At 40.2% G+C, this 25,421-nt stretch overlaps 1 protein-coding gene across 1 annotated transcript in view; it reads left to right on the plus strand.

The window, feature by feature from the left end:
* The window catches only part of NRXN1 (neurexin 1), a 1,819,236-nt gene that overhangs the window by 1,594,490 nt on the left and 199,325 nt on the right, over nucleotides 1-25,421 (plus strand). Inside the window, 2 exon segments of the mRNA XM_033938516.1 lie at nucleotides 6,211-6,300; nucleotides 7,650-7,969. Coding sequence (XP_033794407.1) covers nucleotides 6,211-6,300; nucleotides 7,650-7,969 — 410 coding nt within the window.

The following is a 25,421-nucleotide window of genomic DNA, read 5'->3' on the forward strand; positions in this document are numbered from 1 at the left end:
TCTCTATGGGCTTCGGGGCCATTAGAGAAGTGCAGCTGCTAGCGCGGCTTTGTAAAAGAGGCCGAATGTGTTGGTGAGGATGACGTGCAACAATTAAAGGGTATTTAAAATCCAGTATTGAAGTTTTAAAAGATAAACAAGCCCTCCAAGACCTAAACCCCAATCCCCAGTCTTCTCTCCCCTCAGCTCCTCCAGTAGCCCCTTCCCAGGTCTTCTCCCTCTCTCAATATCCTCTATCCAGATTATTTCCATTCTACGTTGTTTTGTCTGGTACCTTCCCATGTCTTCTATCTTGATTCTCCCCCTAGGTTTGATTCCTCCCACTTCCTTATGGCTGGTTCTACAGTATATTAGTGGACATCATGAGATATTCATGGGCCTGTTCTTTTTAGCATTTTTGTAAGCGATATTGCTGAAGGGCTGTCCGGTAAGATTTGCTTCTTTGCAGATGATACCAAAATCTGCAATAGAGTAGACACCCCTGATGGTGTGAATAACACAAGGAAGGACCTAGCAAAGCTTGAAGAATGGTCTGAAAATTTGGCAGCTAAGATTTAATACTAAGAAATGCAAGGTCATGCATTTGGGCTGCAAAAAACCCCAAGGGAATAGTACAGTTTAGAGGGTGAAGAACTTTAGTGCATGAAAGAGGAACAGGATTTGGGAGTGATAGTATGTGATGGCCTTAAGGTGGCCAAATAGGTCGAAAAGACGATAGCGAAAGCTAAAAGGATGCTAGGGTGCACAGAGAGAGGTATGGCCAGAAGGAAAAAAGAGGTATTATTGATGCCCTTGTATAAGACTTTGGTGAAACCTCATTTAGAATATTGTGTATAATTCTGGAAGCCGTACCTTCAAAAAGATATAAAAAGGATGGAGTCGGTCCAGAGGAAGACTACTAAAATGGCACGTGGTCTTCGTCACAAGGCATATGGGGACAGACTTAAAGATCTCAATCTGTATACTTTGGAGGAAAGGTGGGAGAAGGGGGAATATGATAGAGATGTTTAAATACCTACTTGGCATAAATGGCCATGTGGTGAGTCTCTTTCATTTGAAAGGAAGCTCCGGAAGGAGAGGGCATAGGATGAAGTTAAGGGGTGATAGACTCAGCAGTAATCTAAGAAAATACTTTTATACCGAAAAGGTAATGGATGCGTGCAATAGGCTCCCGGTAGAAATGGTGGCGATAAAGGCTGGGACAGGCACGTGGGATCTCTTAAGGAGAGGAGGAGATAGTGGATGCTGTGGATGGGCAGACAGGATGGGCCATTTGGCCTTTATGTAGCATCATATTTCTATGACCATAAACCCATTTTTTTTCCTAGTGTTGATTTTGTACATTTCTTCCTTTCAAAGATAAAGCTGCGTACTTCACATCAATATCTCACACCTATATTTCCAAAAATAAAATAGAATTACACTTCTGCAGTGACACTATAATAAATTGGGACGGGAAAAGAAATACATATTAGTGAAGTTCACATGTTCTGCTTCTCCCAAGTGACCTATAGATAGAAAAGTATGATTACATTCTTCTGACTGCTTTTTTGACACCTACCCAAAGGTTTATAAGCGACTGAAAAGATTTGACCTTTCTTTGTCCTTTCTATTTACACTGATTCTTTCAAATTACTGTTATCCTCCTGAAGTCTACCTGTTCATACAGAATTAATGCACTACACCGTGACAAAGTATTGTCTGTTTGGTGGAAGAATGAAGCTGTCTCAAACTCGATCAAAGCAGACAGTGTCACAGTATAGTCTTAAATGATTATCTTTCATCTTGTCTCCTTTATCAAAAGAGGTTTTGCAGCTGGCATGTGAACAGCTGTCCCTGATAAAAGTTTGTGCATGTCATTCACACGTGTAACTCAGAGAGCCTTTGTTATTTTTCCAGTGGAAGTCAATTAAAATGGTCCTTGTGAAAGCCAAGACCATCAGCAGACAAAGTAACCACCATCCTGGCTCTCCTCATGCCCCAGGTTGTAATTCCCTCTATACTTTCTCGGAGGTGCCACCTTCTGAACAGTTTTCTGTCTTCTTCCAATACTAAAAATTTATTTATGATAAGAAATTCCGCGGACCTAAATACCAAATTAGAACACAAAGTGGAATTCCGAATTCAGTAGCCAATAATAAATCTCATTTGATATACCCAGAGGAATTATCATGGGTATCTATTAATTGTATAAAACACGTGGAGGGGCATAATTGGAAAGGAAGTCTAAGTCCGTTTACATCCAACTTGCAAGTCGTCCAAAGTAAAAAAAATTTTTGAGTATTTTAGATTTTTTTTTTTTTTTTAAATATCCTTATTCATTTTAAAGCCAAAAATAAGTGCAACATATATTACAGACATTTTGCACTTTAACAACACTTAAATTCTATCAAATTATATTTATGACAAATACATATATCAACCTCCCCCTTTATACCCAATAATTGCACTCTAAATAAAAATAACTCCCCACCCTCCCTAGAGTTGCATGATCAAAGGGCCAAATCAACAATCACTCCTTGCAGAAGTCTGTCAATGGCTCCCAAACATCCATACATTTCTTATAATGTCCCTGTTGTATGGCCATCATACGTTCCATTTTAAAAGTATAACAAAGAGATTCCCACCAGAAAGTGTAATTTAATCTATCTCAGTTCTGCCAATCCCTCAAAATAAGTTGAATGGCAACCCCTGTCATTCTAAAGAGAAGTTTGTTATTTTGAGCAGTTATTTGACTTTTAGCCCTCATTAACGTACCAAATAGGATGGTATTGTACATCAATGCCACTGGATTTTCTAATATATTGTTCACTTGATCCCAAATAGATCTCCAAAATTTTAGTATCAAGGGGCAATAGTATAGTAAATGATCCAAAGTCCCAGCTTCGAGATGACAGTGCCAGCATCTATTAGACTTTGAACCATCTAATTTCTGTAAACGAACTGGGGTTCAAAATGTACTATGTAATAAGAAAAAACGTGTTTGTCTCATAGATGCAGACGCCGTACATCTCATCCTCCAAGTCCAAATTCGTGGCCATTGAGTATTTTAGATTATTGTAATGTTCTATATTTGACAACTACAAAGAAAAATTTGGCTAGACTGACTTTGGTACAAAACACAGCTGTAAGAATGATCTACGGCCTGAAGAAGTACGATCATGTCACTCCTTATTATCGTGAGTTGCAATTGGGAAAATTGTGATCGACTTAATTTTTCATTTTGGTCAGCGAGCTTATGCTTAAGCTATAGGTATGAGAAAACAAATGCTGACATACTAGGACATTCTAAGATATTTAACTTAGTTTGGGGTCCATTGACGTCTTTTGTACAATTGTTATAGTTCTTTTATCCTTCTTTTTGCTGATATAATTGAAACACATCCGGGGGGGGAGGGAGGGGAGGGATATAACTTTAGTGTATTTGTGGGGTGGGGGAGGGCTTATATTGTTGCAATGCTATTGATCAAATTTAAGTGCTTAATTGTTATTGTTACTGATTTGAATATTGTGTTGCACTTTTTGTTAGTAATGGAAAATCAATAAAGAATTATAAAAAGAATATTAAAAAAAAACAAGAGGAGGGGTTTTTAATTTTGTTTTGTTTTTTGTTAAAAAAAAGGATGGATTTTAGGTTTTGTTTTGTCGTTTTAACGATGTCTAGCAGTCAAATGCATCTTTAAAAAGAAAGCATTTTAACTGACTTTTAAATCTGTCGACATTTCTTTCCTCCCTTAAGTAGATTGGCAAGGAATTCCACAATTGAAGGGCCACGACAGAAAAAATGTATTGTCTTCATGTATTAATGATTTTAAGTGATGGAACTGTTAGCAAATGTTGGTCATTAGACCGAAGAATTCTAGTGGAAGCATAGGGAATTAGTATCCTGTCGGTGAAAGCTGGAGACTTATAGAGTTGGGCCTTAAATGATAACAGACATATTTTGTAAATTATTCTATAGTGCAAAGTTGCATGTGAAAAGCTCTGCGCATTGCAACTTAATTGTTTAACAAACTAATCAGCACCGATAATTGTAATAATTGGCACTAATTAGAATCTGCACACATATGTTTTTAGGCGCATTCTGCCGGCGTGTGCAAATTTTAGTATGTGAATCTCAAAAGGGGGTGTGGCCAGGGGAGGAGCATGGACGGGTCATGGGTGTTCCTAAATATTAGGCGCACTGTTATAGAATGCACCTGATCAGCGCACAACCTAGGAGCAGGTATTTACGCCTGGTTTTCATTGGACTAAATGTTATTCATGTATACAGGTGCTAAGCGTGATTATATAAATTGTACATAACTTTGGAGGCATTTTATAGGACTATGCTAAATAGCGCCCTTTTTGGAACTGGTTTATTAGGCATCATATATAGAATATGGTTATTAGCATATTTTAAATCCATTAGCACAGTGGTTCCCAACCCTGTCCTGGAGGCCCACCAGGCCAATCGGGTTTTCAGGCTAGCCCTAATGAATCTGCATGAGAGAGATTTGCATATAATGGAAGTGAGAGGCATGCAAATTTGCACCATGCATATTCATTAGGGCTAGCCTGAAAACCCAATTGGCCTGGTGGTCCTCCAGGACAGGGTTGGGAACCACTGCATTAGCATACCTTAGTAAAAGGATCCCTATATTTCTTATTTTTAGTGAGAATGGAAATAGTGGAAGTTCTCAGTCTGTCTGAGATTTTCCTTGAGAACAACGCTAGATATCATGGAAGCCATATTACAAAATTAGATATAAATTCACAACTTTTAACTTCTTTCAAACCTAACATGCACTTTTTTAGATCAGGGGTCTCAAAGTCCCTCCTTGAGGGCCGCAGTCCAGTTCGGGTTTTCAGGATTTCCCCAATGAATATGCATGAGATCTATGCGCATGCACTGCTATCAATGCATATTCATTGGGGAAATCCTGAAAACCCGACTGGATTGCGGCCCTCAAGGAGGGAATTTGAGACCTCTGTTTTAGATGCTACAATCATAGAACTAATTAGCTTTAACCGGCACTAATTAGAATCTGCACACATATGTAGCATGTTCTTGGTCTTTATCTGGTTCTAGAGTTTTCTTATTATTTATTGAATTTTCTCTACCATCCTCCCAAGGAAACTCAGAACGGTTTACATGAATTTATTCAGGTACTCAAGCATTTTTCCCTGTCTGTCCCGGCGGGCTCACAATCTATCTAATGTACTTGGGGCAATGGGGGGATTAAGTGACTTGTCCAAGGTCACAAGGAGCAGGGTGGGTTTGAACCCATAACCTCAGGGTGCTGAGGCTGTAGCTTTAACCACTGCGCCTAATACATCAATAAGTCTAGGATATTTTCGATCTAGCGGTTGAGAATTTCTAGGATGGGATGTTGCGTTTTCCCCACTTTGTTGTACCATTGTGTCCTCATTAAAAATTGGCACATTTGAATCTGGGAGCAATTATTGCATTCAAGAAGCATGTTTAGATGCTATTTGGCACCTGCGGTGTTAAAGGAAAAATTGCAGTTGAGGTAAACCTAAAGGAAAACCTATATAATTACGGAAGTCGCTTTTGTCAAAGTCTGTTCCATGAGAAAGTGTGAATCAACATATAGAATAATTTGTTTCATTAGACAAATAATTGTTAATTTGATTTGTCCTAGACCACTTACGATATAGTTGCACCTTGTGATTTATTTTAACTCATTCAAATATGGACTCATCTTTTACCAATAGGAAATAGTTTGCATCAGCTCTGTTTTTGATGGCTGAAGTAAGTGTGGACTTAAAGGTATTAAAATCTGTGTTCTTAAATGACTAACCTGGAGTGAATGTACATGGAAAAAATAGATCTGTTTCAACTGAACATGTTTAACTAGTTAAAAAGAAATATCAAAACAAAACCTTGAGGTCAATGATTATTTTCTTGTAAAGCTATTCTTTGATGTTTAAATTTGTTGTTTGGGTCTGTCTATAACTTAAGTTTAATAACCTAGCTCAAATGCAGATTTCTAATTTTCAATTAACATAGGAATAATTTTGTTTGCTAAAATAAAATAAATGAATGATTGAAAAGTCTGAAACATTGAAATGTTGCAAATAGCATTTTTTAAAATTCCAAATTTCAAAAAATCATGTGGCAACTGTATAGCTCAAGCTTTAAGTATTAACGTTTAACCTTTGACCTTACAGATTTTAACCCATGAAATGTCTCTTTAAACTTTAAAGGAAACAATGATAACGAACGCCTGGCGATTGCTAGACAGCGAATTCCATATCGACTTGGTCGAGTAGTTGATGATTGGCTACTCGACAAAGGTAAAAAAACATTGATTAAAACTTCAAATAAAAAATAATTTGAACATAACCACGTAGTATTTCATTGTAGCTCTAATAAACCTAAAATAAATTCTCAGTAAAACTAAATTAAAAAAGCATTTTAAACAGCAAAATACAGATAGCATTATTTGCATACCTTGTTCAATAATTTATTGACCTTTTTAGAAACCTCAGATGTCTAATAACCTCACCCTGTTAACTTAAGGTTAAAGGGACTGTTAAATATAATCCACTAAATCAATCTTTGAAGGTACAACAAACATTAACCAAAAATGATAAATCATGCATAGATTATACGTCTTGTTGAAGCATCTAAATTATTAACTAAAATCATATGTAGTAATGCCATGGTTGATATGGTACCGAGAGAAGTCTCTTGGTTTAAACTCTAGGCTATCTTAAATAGTGGGCAATATGACTTGCCAATCAAAATGAAGTCCCTTTAACGTTTGCATTCTTCCAAGGGGATTGGAACGAACCCTAATTAAAAGGAAACTTAAAGTTGTATGCATGCTTTTTTTCTGTGCAGACGCCAGTCTGCTAAAGTGACTGTGCTATTTGAAAAGAATGGTTCTGTGGCTGAGGACTTCTCTGTTTTCATGGAAATGTGCCATGATTTCTCCATCGGTTTGTGTATCATTCCCAAAGTCGCTTTTACATCTAAGCACTTTTAATTGATAGGCTTGCTGAATGCCAATCAGCCATCTATTTTTTTTGAATCCTTCGTACCTGAATTACAGAGAAGATATCACGTGTTCCTTTTCTGTGTATATGTAGTTTACGGCTGTGGAAGAACAAATTCAGAGAGGAATTAAAACCTTTGTATTGAAATAAATTACAAAATTTATTTAAAATAATATATGTATTATTGGATGTATATTTCCTCAAACTTATACATATCTATCTATATTTATGCATACAGGTATAGATATATTTGTGTGTGTATGTATATATATATATATATAATATATACACAAATACATGGGTTATTATGTATATGTGAAAATGCTAGAAAAAATATATTTATAAAGAAATTATGAAACATTCAGTTAAAATAGTGATTTCTATTCTTATTTATGGTTCTTAGAAAATTAATAAATACTGTTGATTGGCCTTTGAGCAAAGCAAAATTGTAATTATAAAAAAAAAAAATCCTGATAAATATGCATTCCATGAGCACATCATTAAAAGCAATGAATTATGAGACAAAGTCCTTCCTTATAATTTATTGCTGTCATTATTCACCCATGTAAATCTGTTTAATCATCCTGTTAGCTTATAGAGTTCACAATCAACATTTTTGCATGTATATAATATTGTTTTTACAGGGCGCCAGCTCACAATCTTCAATAGCCAAGCGACTATAAAAATTGGCGGCAAGGACAGGGGCCATCCGTTCCAGGGTCAGCTGGCTGGTCTCTACTACAATGGCTTGAAAGTTCTGAACATGGCGGCCGAAAATGATGCCAACATCGTGATAGAGGGAAATGTAAGACTTGTTGGAGACGTGCCTTCTTCTATCACAACAGAGTCAACCGCTACGGCGATGCAGTCCGAGATGTCCACGTCTATCATGGAAACCACCACAACCTTGGCCACTAGCACCGCCAGAAGGGGAAAGTCACCGACAAGGGAACCGATTGGTCAGGTTAGTGCATTTTCAGTTTTATTATATAGCAGTTGCACGTATTTCGTTTATTGTAATAGGCAGTCTAACAAAAGGCAAGGGAGGCGTCTCTTTCTGCTTCAGTTTTTGGCGAGATCTTGACAAAAACTGAAGCAGAAAGAGACTTAGGGGTGATTGTCAGGGAAGACATGAAGTCTGCAAATCAAGTAGAGCAAGCTTCATCCAAAGCAAGGCAAATCATAGGTTGCATACACAGGAGTTTCGTCAGCCGTAAACCTGAAGTCATTATGCCACTGTATAGATCCATGGTGAGACCGCACCTGGAGTACTGTGTGCAATTTTGGAGGCCGCATTACCACAAGGATGTGCTGAGACTGGAATCGGTCCAGAGAATGGCCACCAGGATGGTCTCGGGACTCAAGGAGCTCCCATACGAGGAGCAGTTAGGAAAGTTGCAGCTCTACTCACTCGAGGAACGTAGAGAGAGGGGAGATATGATCGAGACATTCAAGTACCTCACAGGTCGCATCGAGGTGGAAGAGGATATCTTCTTTTTCAAGGGTCCCGCAGCAACAAGGGGACATCAGTGGAAAATCAGGGGCGGGAAACTGCACAGTGACACTAGGAAGTTCTTCTTCACCAAAAGGGTGGTTGATTGCTGGAATATTCTTCCACTTCAGGTTATTGAGGCCAGCAGCGTGCCAGATTTTAAGGCCAGATGGGACAGACATGTGGGATCTATCCGCAAAGATAGATAGGGAGGGTCATTGGAGTGGGCAGACTTGATGGGCCGTGGCCCTTATCTGCCGTCTATTTCTATGTTTCTATGTCTTTTCAACCAATGATCAAGTCATTTTTTGAACCGATGGTCCCAACAAGGATCCAGGTTTCGGCGTATCAAAAACGCCTTCCTCAGGGGACACTTGTAGAGTTGAGCAGAAGTGCTACGAGCAACGCAAAATGAAAGTGAAAAAAATGGCGCACCGTCATAAATTTTTTTGCTGGAGCAGTAATCAGGTTAATTGTAATAAACATACAATTCTCAAGTGTATTGATTGTTCTTATTGATGTTTAAAACACTGAGGGACAGGAAGCATGTGTTTTCTACTTTTATGTAAACAGTGTTTGAATATTGCTGAAAAAAATGAGAGTGTCAGTGTACAGTTATATAAATTTTTGTAATGTTTAGACTCCGATGGTATGGTGTATCTAACTATAAACAAGATTTTTTTTTATTATTATTGTTTTCCTTCATTAATAATACTGATCAGCTATTTGAGAAAAGTATGCGCTGTATTTAGAGTGATTTATTTTTTAAGTTAGAAAATCAGATTAATAAATGTTAGCAAATAATGCAAACAGCAAGGCTTAGACGTAGATGAGAATGCTTGGAAGACCATTGATAAAGGAAACAATTCACACCTGCTGGGGATGAAAGATATGCTTTGTAGAATGAATTTAATAGTAGCTATGTTTAGAATATAAGAATGGCCTTACTAGGTCAGACCAATGGTCCATTTTGCCCAGTGTCGCATCTTCACAGTGGCCAATCTAGGTCACAAGTACCTGGCCAACACCCAAATAGTAGCAACATTCCATACAACCAATCCAGGGCAAGCAGTGACTTCCCCCATGTCTATCTCAATAGCAAACAATGGACTTTTCCTCCAGGATGTTGTCCAAACCATTTTTAAAACCAGCTATGTTAACCGCTCTTACCACATCCTCTGGCAACGCGTTCCAGAGATTAACTATTCTCTGAGTGAAAAAAATATTTCCTCCTTTTGGTTTTTAAAAGTATTTCCCCGTAACTTCATCTTTGTAATTTTTGATGGAGTGAAAAATCGATCCATTTGTACCCGTTCTACACCCCTCAGGATTGTGTAGACTTCACAATCATGTCTCCCCTCAGTCATCTCTTTTCCAAGCTGAAGAGCCCTAACCTTTTTGATGTTTTTAGTTAATAAACAACTTTATAATCTTTCTTAATCTTTTATTTTCTTATTTATGCTTTTATTCCCTCCCTATTGTTGTAATCCTGGAATATAAAATTTGATACATAATGTAACCCTTTAAATATCGTTTTCCTAATGTTTCATGATTGTAAGTTTTTGTAATTATGTAATTTTATTTGTCTATGTAATAACTACCCCAATTTTTTAATTATTCATTATTGATTGTATATCGCCTAGAATGTAGAATAGGCGATTAATCAAATTACATAATAAACTTGATAAACTTGATAAACTTTTTAGTCTTTCCTCATACAAGAGGAGTTCCATCCCCTTTATCATCTTTCTTTGGGAGGGGGGGGCGGGGTTGGCGGTTTCTAGTTTTGTGGCACATAATACTTTATCTCACACATTCTATATACAGTAAAATCTTGGTTTGCAAGCATAATTCATTCCAGAAGCATGCTTGCAATGCAAATCACTCGTATATCAAAGCAAATGTCCCCATAGGAAATAATGGAAACTCGGACGACTCAGTCTACAACCCCAAAACTTTAATACAAAATACAGAAAAACCCTGGTTTACGAGCATAATTCGTTCTGAAAACATGCTTGTAATCCAAAACACTCGTATCTTCTTAAATCCACCAACCGCTTTCAAGAAGCGATCCTACCCCTAATATTTTATCTCCTCTCTTTCCATTTCCTTTCTACCCTCTTTTCCTCCCCCCTCTAAACTCTATTAATGTAACTTTTCCCCACTCCTCCCTTTCAATCATCACTTTCAAGTCTGTCTTGTCGATGTCTTCAATGTTCACCTCCCTTTATTTCCATAGACATTCCTTTTAAGTACTATTTTTATCTCTATTTTAGTATTTTATTGTAAACCGGCTAGATACTCGTTGATGGTCGGTATATTAAAAATCAATAAACTTGAAACTATATCAAAGCGAATTTCCCCATATAACCCAACCCAAAAACTTTAACACAAAATACTATACGTACTTGTATTGCAAGACCGCTAATTTAGAATAGTCACTACACTCCTGCAGCGTCAGAGAGAGAAGAACCATCGGCTCAGTTGTGATGATGTGACGCGTGTATACTGTATGTACTTGTATTGCAAGACATTGCTTGTATATCAAGTTAAAATTTAATCAAATGTTTTGCTTTTCTTGCAAAACACTTGCAAACCAAGTTATTTGCAATCCAAGGTTTTACTGTATATGGCGGCTAAAGTTGTGCTCGCAACTTTGGTCACATGGTCTAATTGCGTGCGCAACTTAATTGTATAATGAGCCAATCGGCACTGAAGGTCTTATTGGCATTGTCACTAATTAGAATTTATGCACACAACTTTATTCTTTTACAAAACCATAGCATGGTTTTTTAGCGCCGACAATGGCAATAACAGCTCCGACACTCATAGGAATTCTATGGCCAGTGCTAAAAACCACGCTATGGCTTTGTAAAAAGAGGTAGGGGGGTTAAGTTTATTCTATAAATTAGTTCACGTAAGTTCTAATATACAGATCTAAAAAAGGAGGCGTTGGCATGGGAGAGGCATGGGGGATCCTATAAATTATGCACACTGTTTTTGGATATGTCTGATCTGCACAGAATTTAGGCGTAGGCATTTGCATCAGGTTTTAGTTGACATAAATGGTTTACCTAGATTTTAGTTCCGGGGCTGGAAATTTTGCTTATTTTATAAACTGTGCCTAACTTTTGCTATGGTTAGGGAACAGTACTAGGCGTGATGATTTTTCTGGCACCCAAAATGATCCATTTCAGTATGAACGAGTCGCTTTTTTTCTGTTTGTGTACATATAATCGCTCTGCAACAAATTGTTTCTATTATATGCCTAATGTGCACCTAAATGTTTGGACAATTTCCTGGAGGAAAAGTCGATAGTCTGTTACTGAGAAGACATGGGGGAAGCCACTTCTTGCCCTGGATCGGTAGTATGGAATGTTGCTATACTTTGGGTTTTTGCCAGGTTCTAGTGACCTGGATTGGCCACCGTGAGGACAGGCTACTGGGCTTGATGGACCATTGGTCTGAACCAGTATGGCTATTCTTATGTTCTTACATGAGCCAAGTATAGGACGATTAAGCCATTGTTACATCACTGATGAGTTTGGCTCTGAGGCACTGTGGAATGAGGCATTATGACATCACAATCTCAGCTCTGGAATGTTGCTCTCATTGGGGTTCCGGAATCTTGCTATTCTTTGAGATGCTGGAATGTTGCTACTCTTTGGGTTTTGGCCAGGTACTAGTGACCTGGATTGGCTACCATGAGAAGGGGCTACTGGGCTTGATGGACTTTTGGTCTGACCCAGTAAAGCTAGTCTTATGTTCACAAATGTATAGAATTCTGACATTTATGTGCCTGTGAAAATGTCATTTGAGTGTTAAGTGGTATTCTATAAATAGACACTCAAATGGCTTAGCATGTATTTGCAGTGGGAGAGTTTACATGGTTGTAGCACGGGTGGGTCATGGGTAGGGCAGTATACTGTAAGTTGCTTGAGTGCCGGCTACATTTAGCTATTCCCAATTACATCAGGTCTATGGCAGGTATAAATGGTCGCCCCTATATGTTCACTAATATTAGGTAATATTTTATGGCCATGTGTGGGTTTCGGCATTGAATAAGCGGTTTTGTGGAGCCAGCGAACACATAGCCAGTTCAGTCCAATATTCAGCCTTAAGAAATGGTTGAAAACCAAGCTGTTCGTAGACACATACTTTTGATCTGTCTTTCCTAACATTGGGGTCCTTTTACTAAGTTGCGCTAGCCGACTTAGTAAAAGAGGGGGATTGTTTGAGTATTTTTGCAACGTTTTAATACGTTATTGAAGAATTTGTAGGCCTTGCTTTCATCTGTGTTGATATTATTTTGAAGAATGATTTGTATTGTTTTTGATCTATGTATGTTCATTTGGAGACCGCTGTGACTCCAGGCGGTGTATTAAGTTTATTAAATAAATAACTTGCCAGGGGCTATTGCATAAAGATAAGACTGACTTTTATGTGGTCCTATTTGTGCACTTAACCAGCCAAAGTACTGATCTCTTGCATTTGTTTTAAATTGGTTTGGGGATTAGCCCCTACCTTTCTTTTGTCTTACTTCGTGCTATACAGCCTTGCAAGGATAACCAGAAATTGTAATTTATTTGCCTATCCAGGGATCACTGGTTGTAGATACAAGTCCTTTTTGGGTAGGACTTTTTTGTTTCAAGCAAGTGAACAGCAGTCCTGTTCACATTTGAAAACCTGTCTATCCTCAAAAATGTAATATGTCCTCCTCTTTGTTATACTAAGTCCCTCTAAACTTTCTCTATACTGTCCTGTTACCCTCATTGGATTTCCTTCTCTACACCATTTCCTGTAAACCGTGCCAAGCTCTACGATTGTGGAGATGATGCGGTATACAGATTTAAGGTTTAGTTTAGTTTAGGTTAGGCAATTACATCAATGGAGCAAGGCTGACCTAAGGCGCATTTCGGAAAGAAATTAAGACCATATTGTTTGATAGATTCATTTCCTAAATAGAAATTATATCAACTGCAATAATTTTACTCTGACTATTCTTAAGAAATATGTTGTACTTTTGCTATTTGTATTTTGTATTTTGCTGATTGTCCAGCGCTCTCCAGTGTAAACCGCCTAGAAATCATTTGATTGTGGCGGTTTAGAAGAATAAAGAAATGAAAAGAAATGTCTATCCCAGCTTTCTACAAGGTTGGTGCGTCATAAATCACCTTGGACATTTCTAGATTTGTATGTCCACTCTGCTAAATAGACACTCCTGTCTTCTTCTCCTCTCTTCTTCTCTTCCTTTCTTCCTTTCCCCTCTCTTTTCTTCTTCTCCCTTCCTCATCTATATTCTATAGCAGTTTCAGTACCTTGGATTCTTTATAATGATTTTAGTTTCTTTATATTGATTGTAGTTCTTGATATTTGTTATACTGACTGTATTGCCTTGGCATATGATCATTGTTCATTTTCTTTTTCTCTTGTACTTAAACTGCTTTTTGTAATTTTTCAATAATTAATAAAAACATTGAACTAAAAAAAAAAAAAAAAAAAAGAAGAAGAAAGTTATGTTATCTTATGTTATATCCGCCCCCAAAATAGCTGACTTTCAGCTCATCACTAAACAGTTATTTTCAGTGGCACTAAGGCCCAGATTCTATAAATGGCGCCGCGACTGGTAGCCACCCACAAAAACGTTGTCAATCACATGACAGCGCCGTTTATAGAAAGAAGGTTACGTCACAAGTAGGCGCCGGAAATGTAAACCAAGGTTTTCAAGGCCTACATTTTCAGTGCCTATCTATGAGGAGAATCGTGATTATTGAGACACTTACCAACACCTAAGGGTACTTGTGGTGTTAATTAACTAATTAATTAATTAATTCAATTTTCTACACTGTTCTCCCAGGGGAGCTCAGAACAGTTCACATGAATTTAGTCAGGCACTCAAGCATTTTCCCCTGTCTGTCCCGGTGGGCTCACAATCTATCTAATGTACCTGGGGCAATGGTGGGATTAAGTGACTTGCCCAGGGTCACAGGGAGCAGCGTGGGTTTGAACCCACAACCCCAGGGTGCTGAGGCTGTAGCTTTTAACCACTGCGCCACACACTCCATGCCTATTTTACCCTTTGGCGCCTCTGTAGTCGCAGTTCCGGCGCAGTTTGTGGAGGCACTATCTTTTGTTTATAATAACATTTTAATTGTTTTTAAACAACTCAATCAATTATCGTGTCGATTAAAGTCAATTAAAGCCGGCCCTATTAGGTCTCCTAATGGTGCTTAACTGGCGGCACCATTATAGAATTTGGATCTAACTGATTAAGTGCTGCTAAAAATTAGAGCTTAGTCCCGAACAGGCTATTCAGTGGTGTAGAGAGGGTAAGTGGCACCCCATTCCCCCCACCCCCACCCCCCGCCGCGCACATGACTCCTTCTCTTCACCCGTATCTTTTAAAATTTCCAGGTGAGAGAAACAGCAAGAACTTGCTGCTCTAGGTGCGGGGCCCGGAAGTGACGTCAGAGGGAGGCGACACCGACGTGGGCAGAAAGTTTGTAATGCTGCTTGCGCAGGAAAAATTAAAGAGGGACGAGGGAAGGGGCGCACGCACTCGGCAGGGGGGGGGCAGGAAGGGGGGTTGGAATGCAGGATGGGTACCTGCGCCTTTACAATGACCATGCTCTGGGCGGACCTTCCCCATCCCCTCCCCCCTCCCCCCGCATCTCCCCTTATTTTTTTTTTTCTTCTTTATTTAATTTTTCCAAATATATTTCCAAGCATGATCATCTCGAACAGAAAGATTGACAGAATCACAAATCTAAGGAAAACACCAAATCAAACTTCAGGAAATCAAACAATTCTATCATTCTCAAGTCCTCATTAGAGATTCCAAGATTCATTAAGTGACTAAACATAATATAGGGAACTTATATTAAAAGAAGAAAAAAGACAGCCTATAATGGTAGGAGATTCATTCTACATTTAGAAGCTGTTATATCTTATTCTTTATCAAGGCATTTTAGAGACAAAAATCCAGTCAGCTGGGATGGATCGAAGAAAACATATTTATAGGATTTATATCTAATTACGTATTTGCATGGATAGCACAGAAAAAAAAACCACCACCAACAGAAGTTACTGCTGGTCTCATCAACAGAAATTCTCTCCTTCTTCTCTGAGTATCTTTAGAGACATCAGGAAACATTAATATTTTTTGTCCCAGAAATTTTTTTTTGACTTATATGCCAGTGAGGCTATTTAACCAAACAGGAGCCATTTCTAGCCAGTTAAATCACTTTTTTTTTTTTTATAATTCTTTATTCATTTATGGTTTTTCTTGCTTAAAATATTGTAACTTTTCCCTTTTTCCCTTTTATATCATGTTTGTCACTAAGCCACATGTAAAAAGAAACTCTCTAGCACTTTGACTTTTTACTTGTCCCTTAATAACATTTGTTGTCTAACATATTGTCTTAAAATTGTTTTAAGATTGTTTTAAAATTTGTTTGTTTCCCTATATTTTGTTTTAATATTGTTCATCGCTTAGAATGTTTTTAATAGGCGATTTATCAAATAAATTTGAACTTGAACTTGAACATATTTTCATTCACAGTAACAATAAATACATCACTTATATACAATCATTGGTATATTACATAGATTCTTATCCCTACCCCTCGCCCATCCCTCCCAACCATATACTCCATTATTGTATGATATATGCAATAATAAAATACCCTCCTCCCTACCTCATAAATTGATAAACATAAGGGAAATAATTTTACTTAATTTTATTGTCAGTTAAATCACTTTGAATATTAACTCTTATATGAGCACTTGGGTGTCCATGCAGATAGGCTCTTAACCTGCATAACTGGAGCACATAAGTAGAGATTTACATTGTCGTTGAATAGCCAGAAAAAAACTGAAACCAAATCCCCACAAGTAAAGTACCAAATCAAGAGTGAGGATAAGCCTTAAAACATCCAACCGAGGGTATACTAGAAACATATTAATGATATCCGACATGGTCCAGGTTTCGGCTCACACGAGCCTGCCTCGGGGGTGGGGTGGGGGGAGGGGGTTCACAAAAATGTCATGTGAGAAATTTCCGGTCCGTTATTGAATTGCCACCAATCTGGTCAACAAGCTAAAATGCTTCGTCCCACCCCATTTGCATAACCCCTTTTGGCGTTATGCAAATGTGTTCTCAAACACTTTCCTGGCTTTTCTGCAAATAAGTTGTTAGTGGGGGTAAGGCGAATAAGGCGGCACAAAAAAAAAAAAAAAAGAAGAAGAAACCTTTGCCAGCCTAAGAATTACCTGTGCGCTGGGCATTTGCAGTATTTGCCGAGTCTCTGCAACGAAAAGCTTTGTGTGAACTAGTAACGTTGTAAAAGCGGACTGTCTGATACACATCCCTTCCCACGACCTGAATCTTCTTTTCTGTAGAGGGACAATAGCATGTAACATGAAGGATCCACTTTCCTTGGGTTTTGGCCGAGTGCTGGTGACCTGGATTGGCCATCGTGGGAGCGGGCTGCTGGGCTCGATGGACCGTTGGTTTGGCCCAGTAGGGCTATTCTTATGTTCTTATGTGAACCCTGGAGAAAGCCAGTAATTGTGGCGAAACATAGAAACATAGAAGATGATGTCAGAAAAGGGCTACAGCCCATCAAGTCTGCCCACTCTGCTTACCCACCCCCTGTCTATGCCCTAATGACCCAATTTCCTTATCTTGACCCTCGTAGGGATCCCACATGGGTATCCCATTTATTCTTAAAGTCTGGCACGCTGTCTGCCTCGATCACCTGCACTGGAAGCTTGTTCCAATGATCAACCATTCTCTCTGTGAAGAAATACTTTCTGGTGTCTGCAGCAGCCACTCTCTCCTCCTCTCCCTATTGGCTAAGGCTCTTAACATTTGCATCTCCTCTTTCTATAGGCTAAGGCTCTTTACACCTGCATTGTGATGTCATAGAACTTTCTGATTATAGAAACATAGAAACATGATGGCAGATAAAGGCCAAATGACCCATCATAGAAACATAGAAGATGACGGCAGAAAAGGGCTACAGCCCATCAAGTCTGCCCACTCTGCTTACCCACCCCGTGTCTTAAAAAAACGTATCTTTTCACTGAACACTTTGAAAATTAGGCATGCTCTGCCTTTCTTCTCATCTTTTGCACTCATAACCTTTTGTGAACCGCATAGAACGTAGCAGTCCGGCGTATGCAGTGAGTGTTTGTAATTTTGCATTTGATTTTCCGTTTCACCTTGGATTACCAGTTTCTCAATTTTATTAGTTTTTGAGACTGAATCAAGAAGGCTCCTGAAGCAGGCCGTATTGGCCAAAACACATGCGTGTCGAGCCACCGCACAAGACTTTGGTTTGTTGAATAAAATCGCACACCCTTGTTCTTGAACCTTCACTGTTGTCTGTCGGCATCCCTGGCATTGCTTCTGCCTCGCACTGCCCTGTTCATTGCTTTACTTCAATCTGTGCAGTTTCCCATGGTTTCACAAAGGTCGTCATCGCTGAATGTCAGATTTCGGATTAAAGCTGGCAGGAGATGGGGAAGGTCCAAGGAAGAAGCATTGTTTTCCTTCCATAAAGTTCCTGACCTTAAGGGGCATGTGAGATGTTAAGATGGCTTGGAAAATGTCAGAGTTGAAATTACCAACACAATTAGCCTAAATTAATATTGGAAAAAACCTCTAACTTTCATTATCAGTAGCCAAGTAAAATGAAGCTTAAATACAAAACCATAAAAATCAGTGTTTATTCTATTTACCCATAGATATTACATTACAATACTTTAGTGATTTCTATTCCGCCATTACTTTGCAGTTCAAGAATTGTCATGATATTACTAAATACATATGGCGGATTACATAAGAATTGTCATGATATTAGGAAATGCCTAATGGGTAGTTTGAACATTTTAGGTTTGCTAAGGAGTAGATAGTATTGTAGGTGAAGCTTGGGACGGATCTGGTTGTGTTATATATAGGTTTTATGTATTTTTTGAAGAGTAGGGTTTTGTTTCTTTTTTGAAGGTTTTGTAGTCTGTGGTCGAAGTCAGCAGATTAGTGAGTTGTCTGTCCAGTTTTGCTGCTCTGATGGCCAGTAGGTTATCATATAGTTTTCTTCGTTTGACATTTTTGGTTTGCGGGTGTGTGAATAGTACGTGGGTTCTCCTGTGTCTGGTTGAGGTGGATTGAGTTAGTCAATTGTTCCAGTAGGTAGGGCTGTCTCCCTTAATAGCTTTGAATAGTAGGCAGTGGAATTTGAAGTGTAATCTGGCTTGTATTGGGAGCCAGTGTGAGTCGTGGTATGCCTCTGTGATGTGGTTGTATTTTTTCAATGAATAGATGAGTCTTAGGGTTGTATTGTTTGTAGTTGTTTTATCATGGTTGCTGGGCAAGGAAAGTATAGTATGTTGCAGTAGTCTATTAGGCCAAGGATTAGAGATGGTACCAAAAGTCGGAATTGTTTTCTGTTGAAAAATTTTTGAACTTGTTTTAGGTTTCTCATAGTTGCGAATGATGTTTTTATTATTTTGTTGATTTATGGTTGCATGGTACACCTTCTGTCAATCTAAACACTCTTCCAATCTGCCATCTTGTAATGTACAGCAGTGGCGTAGCGAGGGTGAGAGGCGCCCCCGGGGTGGTGGTGCCCCCTCCCCTGCCATCATCTCTGCTGCTTCATCGACCCCTTCCCTTCTGCACGGGTGCCCCCTTTTTTCTAGTTGCTCACTGCCATGACCAACAACTTCAGCGTGCTCCTCACGACCACGTCCTCCTCCCTCTGATGTTATTTTCTATACGCAGCATCCATATGTGACGTCAGCGGGAGCTGATGCGGTCGCAAGGTGCATGTTGACGTTGTTATTCGTGGCAGTGAACAATTAGAGGTACAGGGAAGGCGTGCAAGGCGTGCAAGGCGGGGAGAGGAATGGGATGAGGAGCCTATGGTTTCATAAAGGCGTGCAATTGTGTAGACTGGATAAATTAGGTTGTCCTTTTATATTGACTTGATCCATATCTCATTATACATTTGGAAGTTATAAAAACACTTGGCATTTTTCAATTTACACTTGGCGTTTTTCAATTCCCCCTCCGTATTCGCGGTTTCACCAATCGCGATTTCGGTTATTCGAGGTTTTTCGATTGTAGGCCCCGCCCCCAAAATTACATCAGAGAAAATCGCTGCACTTTCTTCACAGGAGCAGGTCAGATTATTTGCAGTTGTAGCATATTCTCTAGAGTTTTTAACCCTTTCAGGACCAAGGGACATATTTGTCCCATAACTTTAAAATCCTATAAATTTTGATTGGGATAGTCTACAGTTCTAAATTTGATATGTACGGATTCCATATGATACTGCCTTTATGTAAACAAACTGGTTCCGACATTCATTCATTAGCGTCATTGCCAGATTGACGAGAAGATTCACTTGCCACACTGTCCATAAGCCAGAAGTTTGATTTTTTTTAAAAAAAAATAATGATATTTCACAAAAAAAATCAATTTTTTGGCATCTGCAAGCCCTTTTTACCATAAAAATGTCGTCAAAACCACAAAAATTGGCCTACGATCCTTATGGTCCTGAAAGGTTTAACAGAAAACCGCGAATAACATACGAAAAGTTATTTGTGGTTTTGTCTGTATTTGCCGAGTTGTTTTTCTCCTATCACCGCGAATACGGAGGGGGAAGTGTAGTCCTATATAAGTCAGCCCCCAATGCCACTGTTTTGCCAGCAGTTTGTATTGAAATCTATTGAAGCAGGAAAGATTAAAAGGGGGAAAAAAACCCCCAAATAACCTTATCTGTGTAACTTGCACATAGATCTTTCTTTTCCCTGACTTTAAGGAAAATAGGAGCCAGGATATGTCAAAACTACACTTTAAAGAGCTACAGCGATATTATAAAATCCAAGAGGTCTGGAATAATCCATGAAACTGAACAATGAAAGTCTTTGTCTTTTAATATGGTATTGTGATTAAAATAGGATACTGTCTATATTTTTTTATTCCGATTATAGGATCCAAGTTTTATTGATATATCCACAGTTCACAATATCTACTAATTGACCACCCTTTTTTTTTTTTTTTTTTTTTACAAAGCTACAGTAACTGCCCCGAAGCCCATAGAGATTTAAAGGGCTTTGGGGCTTTTGCCGCATTGGCAGCTGCTAGCATGGCTTTGTAAAAAAAAAAAAAAAAAAAAGGGAGGAAGGTAATGACAGAGAAAATTTTTAAAACTGCAAAATTGATACCATAATTTGGCCTGGACAGGACTCCTTTCCAATCCAACTGTATTCCCGTTTCTCAGACTCAGTCTTGCCCTCTTTTTTACCCCTTCTCTTTCTCTTGGCCATGATGAACTTGAAGCTTATATCTTTCCCTGCTTCAGCCCCCTGAAATCTGCTGAATTTGGTTCATGGGAGCTTAAAGGGGCGTATTTTTTCCCCCTTAAAATTTATAGGAATAGACCCAAACACTGAACATTTTTCATGCTTTTTTTTTTTATATTGTGCAATAATTTTCTTGAAGGCTGCAATCTGTGATAAAAGTTCTTGCCAATATGCTAAAATGTTACGTGAATTTCTGTCCAACTCTTTGCAATTATGATTTGGCGTTCCAAATGCACCACGTTCTACAGTTTTTCATCTTGATGTCCTTCAGAGCACTGTCGAGATCAGGGGTGTCAAACTCAATCACATAAGGGGCCGAAATCTAAAACACAGGCTAAGTCGTGGGCTAAGTTTTTTATTGAGATACTTAGGGTTCCTTTTACTAAGGTGCATTAGGGCCTTAACGCGCGGAATAGCGCACGCTAAATTGCCAGGCACGATAAATTGCTGCACACGCGGTAATTTCGTGCATCCGCTAAAAACGCTTGCGCACCTTGGTAAAAGGAGCCCTTAGTCGTAGTAGAAGTATAGATCCTTCCTCACCCTGAGACACAATATCACACGCCACAGATGCTACCATAATTAATCCCATCTTTATTCAAATAGTCATTCTTTATTTAACTGTATATTTCAACTCCAGCTTATCCTACCTACTGTTGATACCACTGTTAACCTTACTGTGAAACATTCTCTCTTACCGTACTTTTTAGACTTCAGTCAACAGAGGACTCTCTCCAGACACAGAAACAGGACAGAAAGACCATTTAGTTCAGAGAACAAGTTTTGTAGAACCTTAAGTACAAATTCCCTTTAAAAAAATGCCCCTCAGTCTGAAACAACCCCTCCCCTCCCCCATCGTTACACCGAGCCACTTTAAATCAGAAGTGATGCTACACAACTACTTCCTCTCCCGGCTTCCCTTCAACCCTACGGTGTGCAGCATCTCCCACTTCTCCTTGTCTCTGGGCCCAATGGGCCTTTTGGGAAAAAAAAGTCATCGTGCTTCTGGGGCAAGAGCCATTTGATTTGCCTAGAGCAGTCTGCCCCGGCCCCAGCCCCACACTGCAGCTTATGAGTGCTGCCCACCACCAGCTCCTGCAGGAACGCTAGATATCCCCATCCCCTAGCAGTTTGCCCATGCAGGGCAGTCGGTGCCACGCTCTGCAGGCAGCGATCCCCCAGGACTTGGTATAGCGTTGCATAATGTGATTCACACGGTTGCTAGGTAGCGGCGCCCACTCTCTCTCCCTCACTCGCAGAAAGTTCCTCAATCAGCACTTGTAGATTTAACGTCTCTCAAAATTAAGCCTATTGCTCCTGCCACCTTCTCCTTATAACCAACCCAACCAATGGAATAAGCAGAGAGCCATGATATACCCGACAAGCCCCCATGAGGCAGCCAATGGGGAGCTGGTATTGGTCTCCCCCCCCCCCACCCAGCTTGCAACAGGCTCTGCATCAGGCAAGCACGCAAACTTTTTCTTGACTGAGGCTGCTGCACAGTCAGGCGCACGGTTACCACGGCCCACAAAAAAAATAGCCAAGCGGGCCGGATTCGGCTTGTGGGCCTTGTGTTTGACATGTGTGGTCTAGATAAAAAAAAAAAGGCTTGGAGAAACGAATGGCATATATGGAAATGTAATATCTACTCTATTAAAGAACAAGATGGCTTCTATGCTGCTAGACATATAGTTAAGAGGACCCAAAATGTGGCTGAGCCTGACTATGGGGTCTGCTGATGAGAGGTTGATGGAGAGGTAAAGGACGGGTATTTCAAAAGGGAGGATGAGAATATAGTAAAGGGAAAGGAGAAGTGTATTTGCTTGAGCAGGAGAGCGAATATGAATGAGTTGCCATTTTGAACCAGAGGCTCATATGTAGCAGGAATAACAGGATTGTTCCTGCTCTCCTCTCAACACCAGGGAGTACTGGTAGGATCTGGGGATGATGTAGTGGAATGGGGGGAATGTGTCCATCATGGTGAAGATGGTGTCGGATTTCCTTCTGACATCAAGTCCTGGTCCTGCGACTAGGAAGTGGCGTCAGAAAGGAGCTGACGTTGGCGTGAGCAGCAAGTGAAAGATGATGTTCACGCCGGTGAACATTTAAACCCCTCCCCCCCCCATCTTTTACAAAACTGTGGAAGAGGTTGACAGCGCAGGCTGGTGTACCAAATGCTTGCTCTGCTCCCGACGTTAATAGGAACTCTATGAGTGTTAGGAGCAGCGCAGAGCATTCAGCGCGCCGGCCTGCGCTAAAAACCCCCCACTTCTGCGAAGAGGTATGCGCGGGTGCAGAGAGGAGGAGATGCCCCAGCGCCCCCTGTGAAGACAGTGCCCGGGGCGGTCTGCCACTCCTGCCCATCTTACTATGCCACTGGAGGAGAGTGTGGTGTAGTGGTTAGAGCAGTGTATCTCAAACTTTGTGCCTCCTGAGATTCCAAGTGTACCTGCCAGCTGACTTCCCTACACGGTACAGCGCCAGCGCTTCCCGATTCGCCAAAGGCCTGCATGTTTCCCCCTTCTCTCTAGGATCCTCCATCTTCCCTCCGGCCTCCTGGTCTCACCTTTAAAGCTAATTACAGCAGTCTGCAGAGGATCACCGGTAGATAAAATGATTTTATTTTCAATATAGTGATTGAAATGTGTCAGTTTTGAAAATTTATATCTGCTGTGTATATGAAAAATGAATGGAAAAAATGGCATTACAATTAGTAAAGGGGATGGGATCAGGGGCAGAGCTTGGGTTGGCCTAGGGAGGACTGGGGTTGGGGTGCTCAGTTGATATTTGTTAGACTTAGGAGCTACTTAGCTTGAAGTAGTTGAGGAACACTGCTGTAGGCAATCAGCTGGCGCCAGTGCCTCTCCTTCTCTCCGGCCCTCTTCCCTGCTGGCACCCCCTACTGGCGTCTCAGGGCCCATCTGGAGGGCCTCTGCAGATTCGCAGATATCGACATGATGATGCCATGCATATGTGTGATGTCATCACGGCGACGTCCGTGCACTTCTGTGTGCCTCAAGCCGTGGCCACTACCTTTAGTGTCGCCCGGCTCGAGAAAGTTTGAGAGACACTAGGTTAGAGCTACAGCCTCATCGCCCTGAGGTTGTGGCTTCAAATCCCACGGAGCTCCTTGTGACTCTGGGCAAGTCACTGAATCCTCCACTGCCTCAGATACATTAGAGAGATTATGAGGCCACCAGGAGAGATAGGGAAAATGTCTGAGTACCTGTATGTAAACTACTTTGAGTGTGGTTGTAAATCTACGTTGAAAAAGGCAGTACACTTCTCCCTCGTTATTCGCGGGGGATACGGGCAAAGCCGGACCGCGAATGGCGAAAAACCGTGATTATCTGGCTCTGACCCACCCCCACCTCCCTGTCGCCTTCCCGGCCTTACCTGGTGGTCTAGAGGGCTTTCGGGGCAGGAGCGATCTTCCTACGCCATGAGGAAATGGCTGCTGTGAGTTCCTGTAGTCTCTCGAGACTACGACGGGAACTCCCTACAGCCATTTCCTCATGGCGATCTGCACGGGGCAGGAACGTAGGAAGATCGCTCCTGCCCCGAAAGCCCGCTAGACCACCAGATAAGGCTGGGAAGGTGGCAGGGAGGTAAAAAAATATGTTTTTTAAAAAATTTTCCCTCTCCTCAGAAAAAATTGCGATTATGTGAAATCGCGAGTGTAGAAACCGCGAATGGGGAGGGGGAAGTGTACACAAGACCCAATCCCTTTCCGTACATTTAGACACGGTGTTTGAGCAGTATGCTACTTTTTTGTGGTCTCAATCACCGGTGAAGTCCCCAGGAACATACAGTCAGAGCAGATTTTTAAAATGTACCTGTATTCCCATTGTAAAATGAGAAACACTCATATTTACTGTACCATAAAAATGACATTGAGGGCACACTCCCTTTAAATCTAAGCATCCCCTGGCACGTACATTCGAAAACAACAGCAATATAAAACTGGTCTAGCTGTGTATGCCGGTTTCATGTGTAGAAGCCAGACAGCCCTTCGGAAATGACTTCCACAATGTTCTCTTTGAAGTTGCCGAGCGGTTCTAGAGTTGACATATTATTACATTTTCAAGAAGTTACTCTAGCAAGGCTGTTTTTCAGTGCTTCTTTCGCCTACCGACTCCATATCCAAGCACTTTTCCTCATCAGAGAGCCATCAGGCGCAATCTGCTGCCTAAGGAATGATTAATTACCATTTCAGATACACTAGGACTAGGGGGCTCTCCATTAAATTAACTGGTAGCAGATTTAAAACAATCCTGTCAGTCAGTGTGCAATCAAGTTGTGGAGTTTGTTGCCAGAGCATGTGATGAAGAGTAAGGGTAGAGCTGAGTTTCTGAAAAAAATGAAGAAGTTTCTGGAGGAGAAATCTACGTATTATCAATTATTCCAGTGCTATAGGTGGGGCATCGAGACAGAAGGGTAGTGTCCCCATGGCCGTGTGTCATCTACAGAAGGAATCCACTCCTGCTTTTCGCCTTTTGATGAAACTGGATGAGCACAGAGTGCTTCTTCACTACCTGGAGGTCACTAATGA

Source organism: Geotrypetes seraphini, chromosome 3 (genome assembly GCF_902459505.1).
Source record: "Geotrypetes seraphini chromosome 3, aGeoSer1.1, whole genome shotgun sequence".
NCBI lineage: Eukaryota > Metazoa > Chordata > Amphibia > Gymnophiona > Dermophiidae > Geotrypetes > Geotrypetes seraphini.